At 47.3% G+C, this 6,305-nt stretch overlaps 1 protein-coding gene across 1 annotated transcript; it reads right to left on the reverse strand.

The window, feature by feature from the left end:
* Positions 1-356: 356 nt before the first annotated feature.
* Positions 357-6,035, reverse strand: LOC133516631 (uncharacterized). Its single transcript, XM_061849648.1, has one exon. The coding sequence runs from the start codon at positions 6,033-6,035 to the stop codon at positions 357-359; it is 5,679 nt and encodes a 1,892-aa protein (XP_061705632.1).
* Between the last annotated feature and the right edge of the window lie 270 nt (positions 6,036-6,305).

A 6,305-nucleotide genomic window follows, 5' to 3' on the forward strand; every position in this document is an offset into this window, starting at 1 on the left:
AAAATTTCATATAATCGGTTAAGAAATACCTACGACCTTCTTATAGAAAAGTATAGCCGGACAGCCGGAAAATATAAAAAAAAATATTTTTTCCCAGCCTGATCTGATCTCTAGAGTGCAAAATAACACATACGAGTGCAATTTGATGAAAATTTGGAGTTGATTCTTCACGTTAGCTGGCAGGATGGCGTTTTAGTGGACTTAAGTAAAATGCACTGGTTTTCTTTGAGAAACAAAATGTAATCTGACAAATAGTAAAAATAGACAAAAACAGTATAAAAAACCATAGACAAAAATAAGTAAAAAAAGGTAAAATTATATAAAAGGTTGTGCAGTCTTGCACATTCTCCCCTTTTTTAAAGAGAAACAGAAACGGGAACTTTAGCGAGCTTTTTGAGGGGTCTCCGTAAAACCCCTGCGGCGGTGGCGATATCTGCCACTCTTGCTATCCCGTCTCTACCGGGGTACAATGCGGTAATACGACCCTTGGGCCAGGAGCCTCTAGGCAGGTTGGAGTCACACACTATTACGACGTCGCCCACTGCAATATTAGGTGGAGAACCTCCTCCGGTGCGTGGTGACAAGCAAGGCAGGTATTCTTTCACCCAGCGCTGCCAGAAGTGGTCAGCTAGTCTTACTGCTCTGCGCCACTTGTTTCTGCTGAGAAGATCCGCCTCGGTCAGGGTAGCGGGAATAGGGCGTCCAGATGGAGATGTGAGTATAAAATGGGCCGGTGTTAAAGCCTCATCAGCATCGGAATCGAGTGAGACATGCGTAAGTGGTCGCGTATTGACAAGGGCTTCAGCCTCTGCTAACAGTGTGCTTAAAACTTCGTCTGAGGGAGCCTGTTCTCTGAGGGTCACTTTCAAAGCTCCTTTGACACTGCGAACTAATCGCTCCCACGCTCCACCCATAAAAGGTGCTGCGGGAGGAATAAAACGCCAATTGATTGATTCGTTGGCAGCAAAATCTTCAACAGAGTCGGCGTAAAGAGCTCGTAACTCCCTGTTTGCTCCAACAAAGGCTGTTCCGTGGTCTGACCAGATCTCTTGTGGTGTTCCTCGACGAGCAATAAAACGGCGTAGACACATTATGGCCGCGTCTGTCGTTAAACTGTGTACCACTTCAAGATGTACGGCGCGTATGACGAGACACGTAAATAGGGCAACGTAGCGTTTCTCCCTTCTGCGACCAACTGAAACAAGGACGGGTCCAAAGTAGTCCAGACCGACAAAGGAAAAGGGTCTTTGATGATGAGCCAATCGACACTCTGGTAGATTTCCCATCGGTGGTGTGAATGTTCTGGCACGGCGAAGTTTACAAAACTGGCAATCATGGGCTACTGATCGGGCAGCATTTCTAAGGCCTAAAATCCAAAATCTTTGATGGAGCTCGTTCAAGACTTTTTCTTTGTTCGCATGGCCAGCCTTTTGATGATATCTGGCTATTAGGAGGCGTACTGCCGGATGCTTTCCGTCTAAAATCAGCGGTCGCTTAACTTCATCAGTGACACCTGCGGCTGCCGCTATACGACTGAACATTCGAAGTTGATCGTTGTCATCTAAGAAGGGGGACAGTTTGAAAAGGCGGCTGCTTCGAGGCAACGGGTCTCGGTTCTTTATTCGCAAGATATCTTCTTTGAAGGAATCCAGTTGGCTTTGCCGTAAAATATGAGTTTCGGCTAGACGAATATCGCTCGCGGTTATTTTTGGTGGGACATTAGGGGGATTAGAAGTACCAGGAGAGGATGTGCAAGTTGGATGGAAGGTACATAAGTGTCCCTCAAGACGAGGAAGGTTGAAGTTCGCATCTCGTCTTCTCATACTACGCATTCGCAATAATGATATGAATAGATGCGCCTTTGCCGTTGCTCGCACCATTCTCAGCCACGAGCTGAATCGACTTGGATCCGCAGAGACTGGTGCGGGCAGATCAGTCTCGGTGATAAGATGAATGATATTTTTATACTCTTCGCGGCCTAGTCCGCTGAGATCAACTTGAGGTTCAGCGGGCCAGTCCGAAGAAAGGAGAAAGCCGGGTCCTGAGATCCAGCGAGATTCTGTAGAGAGCACAATGCGTTTCACGCGTGTGGCATCATCGGCTACGTTTAGGTCACTCGGTACCCAGTGCCACTCGCTGATGTTTGTAAGCTCTAGTATCTCGCCTACTCTATGAGATACAAAGGGTTTAAGGGTGCGCGCATCACTACGAAGCCAACCCAGCACAGTCATCGAGTCGCACCAGAAAACTCGTCTCATTGGCTTTAGTCGGTGGGCTTCGCATATCGACATGGCAAGGCGCGCAGCTATAAGAGCACCTTGAAGTTCTAAACGGGGAATGGAGACAGGCCTGATTGGAGAAACACGGACTTTACTGCAGATGAGAGAGAGTCTTATATCACCATTCACATAAAGAAAGCGCCAATAGGCCACAGCAGCATACGCGGACTCACTTGCATCCGAAAACACATGTAATTCGCACCCTGCTACCTCGAGATCGCTCAAATTATAGCGGCGTGGTATCCTCAAACTGGAAGTGGAGATCAGATCTTGAAACCAAGACTTCCACGCGGCGCTGTCACATTGAGAGAGCTCTTGGTCCCAGTTCAAACCCTTGCGCCAAGCGTCTTGAAACATTATACGACCACGAACGACGATTGGTGCAAGGATTCCAAGCGGATCATAAATTCTCATTACGTGCACTAGAACCCCTCGCTTTGTTAACTTCTCCGGCAACACGGTATCTTTTTTTACACCTGTATTAAATCCTATCAGGTCGTTAGCGGGTTGCCAGATAAGGCCTAGCGTGCGAACGGGCGTAGCCAGGCGACCTAATTCGACGTCAATATTATTAGCGCGAGGCACCTCGAGCAAGGATTCCTTCGGCAACAACGAGAGCGCGCTTGGACTATTTGACGTCCAGCTGCGCATCTCAAAACCAGCGTGAGCATGTACGGTATAAATATCAGCTGCCAGCTTGGCAGCTTTGTCAATTTCGTCTAAGCTAGTAATGCAATCGTCCATGTAATGGTCATCGATGATTACTCGAGCTGCCTCAGGATAAGTTTCCTGCCATTCTAGAGCATTTTTATTTTTGATGTGTATGGCAGTAAACGGGCTCGATGCAGCGCCAAAAATCATGGATGACATGCGGAATGTTCTTACTGGTTCACTTGGGGTATCTCGCCACAGAAACCTTTGCGCGTCTCTATCTTTTTCAATTATTTTGATTTGCGGAAACATTTCACGAATATCGGCATTTAAAGCTATAGCACCCTCACGAAAACGCATTAGAATACCCAGCAAAGGTTGCAAAAGATCAGGGCCAGTCAATAACAAAGAGTTTAATGACACGCCGTGAGATTTTGCAGCCGCGTCGTGTACCGTTCGCAATTTATTGGGTTTATTTGGGTTAATCACGCCAAAGTGAGGAAGGTACCAAACAGGACGTCCAGAAGCAGGACCAGAAGAACATTGTTCAGCGTATTCTTTAGATAACATGTCATGAACATTGTGACGATAACGTTCGGCATAGCAAGGATCTTTCATCATTTTCTTCTCTGAGCTGAGGAATCTGGACAGTGCTAACTTGTAACTGTCAGGAATATCCAGATTATCAGCCTTCCATAGCAATCCTACCTCAAAACGGCCACCCGGCAGACGGTGAGCCGTGCTCTCTAGTACTTGTATGGCACGCTCATCGTCAGCATTGCGGGCCTCTTTTTTCGATATACCAATTGAATCGATCTTAAATTGCTCCCTAATGAGTCGTTCTAGAGTGAAACAATCGCTATCAGAGTCAGTCTCGCTTAATGTGATATGGTTTACAACGTCAACCCGTTTAGTCTTGCTGCAACCGAAACCAAACAAAACCCAGCCAAGGGCTGTTAAAATGGCTGCAGGTTGTGTCTTGGTTCCTTTGCGCACGTCTGTAGCAAGTGATAAGTGCCAGTTGTCAAGTCCTATTATCAGCATAGGCTTTACGTCCCCGTAGCAAAATTCACCGGCTATATCTGCTAAGTAAGGGTATTTGCGCACACTATCTTGATACGCACACTGTCGTGCAGCGCCTAAACCGTTAATTGATCTAGCCTTTTTAATAGAGTGAACTTCGGTTGAATGACGACCCTGTATATTAAAATTAACATACTGCACTTTAATGTCCTTGCTTAAACCAACTACGCAATCTAAGTGAATTAGCCTATCGGAAGCCTTCGCTCCAATTTGAGACGAAATTTCAGAGTCAATATACGTTCCTGAGGACCCATCGTCCAATAACGCGAATGTGTCAACGCTACCAGTGGGTCCGGACACAGTGACAGCTACTATTTTTAATAACGGCCGCGCAGAAGGCACTTTGGGAGATGAAGAGGTCGCATGCGTCAGAATATCGTGTTCCGAGTCGTCAAGCAGCGGTGCCGCTTCGGATACATTACAGGCCGCGGGCGCAGTTACGCTAGATGTCGATGGCACTTGCTCGTCGTCGGCGTCGGAGTCGTCGTCGGCGGCGTCGTCGTCCTCCACATCGACGTGCGCAGTAACGACGCGTTCAGACTTTGACCCGTGTAACAAATTATGATGACGCATCTCGCAACCTTCTACGCTACATACCTTTTTCAAGCAAGAAGTTTTGTTCTTATGAAAACCTTTTTTCAAACACCTATGACACATTTTATTCTTTTTGATAAATTGCCACCTATCATTTATTGACAGTTTGATAAACTTGTCACAAACAGATAAGTCATGATTTTGTTTACATAATGGACAATTATTTTCAAAATTGTTATGCGTGTTTAACGATGTTGAAATACTATCGGACGAATGATTATTTTCAGCAATAATGTTTATTTTGTCCCTATTACCAATCGGCCGGGAAACTAGGGCGGGCGCGTGGTCAATAGCGCCTCCAAATCTGCATTGCAGGTCGACTTCGCGCGAGAGGAAATCCGCAAACATTTCAATTTTTGAAGCGCTACCATTGCATGAATGAGCATAATCCAACCACCGTGGACGCAGCAGCGCAGGCAGTTTGCTCCATAGTGCTTGAAACAGCTCAGGCGAGCGTAAATGGTCGGGCTTATTTAACATGCGGATTACTTCTACGCAATTACGAACACGACTTGCGAAAATCACTAAATCCTTACCGTCGTAGCTTACCTTAGGTAGGGCACGCACCGCTGTCACTTCATGCATGACGACGAGCTCGGGGCGGCCGAAACGCGCGTCGAGCGCGGCCACCACCGCACCGGGGTCGCGGGCCGCCGCCAGCAGGCCCGCCACGGCCTCGCGCGCCGTCCCTCGTAGGGCGCGTGACAACCTAGCTAAATTTTCAGTAGGCGAGAAACTATCTGCTTTATTTTCGTAAACTCTTTTCAAAGCTAACCAATCTAAATGTGACTTGCCGTCGAAGTTTGGTAAATCAATCTTCGTTTGATTAACTTTATTTATCAGTTTGTCGAGCGAATTGACTAAGCGAGTCACTCCTCCGTCTTCAGGGCGATTTTGCTCGGGAGAGTTTTTAATTGCCGCGGCACTCACGCCGTGCTGCTCTCTCGATTCCAGTGGCTCGTGCTGGGCCGCAATATCGTCAAATCTGAAAGGTGGGTTGGCACTTAATAAATGTTGCTCATTGTGATTAGGAATTGTATTATTTACCCATTCCTGAACACTCGCACGACTGCGCGTGCCGTGGCTGCCACGTCGGCTTCCGCCAGCCTCTATAGCAGCGAGATTAGCTTGCAGTTCGAGCTCCGCAACTTGACGCTCGCGCTCCGCGGCGCGTTCTGCAACCTGGCGTTCCCGCTCAGCGGACTGCCGCTCTCGTTCCTTTTCCATTTCAGCCAATCGGCGCGCATGTTGCGCCTTCGCCTCAAGCTGGCGCGCGACAATGGTGGAAGAGGAGCGCGACGAGGCACCGCTCGCCACGCGGGAAGGTGTCGGCATCGGTTTATGAAGGGCGGGCACCGCGGCTTGCAGCGCGGGCGGATCAGTATCCCTCACGACCGCCTCACCGTCTCCCTTATGAGACTCACTCATTTTCACAGCTTTAGAACGAGTTATCATCTAAATCCGCGGTAGAAGAACCAAATTTAGTGGACTTAAGTAAAATGCACTGGTTTTCTTTGAGAAACAAAATGTAATCTGACAAATAGTAAAAATAGACAAAAACAGTATAAAAAACCATAGACAAAAATAAGTAAAAAAAGGTAAAATTATATAAAAGGTTGTGCAGTCTTGCACAGGCGTTATAAGCTATCGTCTTGATGACGATGATTTTGGCAATGATTTAAGCCGGAACGTCCTACT

Source organism: Cydia pomonella, chromosome 3, assembly GCF_033807575.1.
Source record: "Cydia pomonella isolate Wapato2018A chromosome 3, ilCydPomo1, whole genome shotgun sequence".
NCBI classification, from domain to species: domain Eukaryota; kingdom Metazoa; phylum Arthropoda; class Insecta; order Lepidoptera; family Tortricidae; genus Cydia; species Cydia pomonella.

Excerpts from the sequence above, each read along its gene's own strand:
- LOC133516631 (XM_061849648.1), bottom strand. The coding sequence starts at position 6,035 with ATGAGTGAGTCTCATAAGGGAGACGGTGAGGCGGTCGTGAGGGATACT.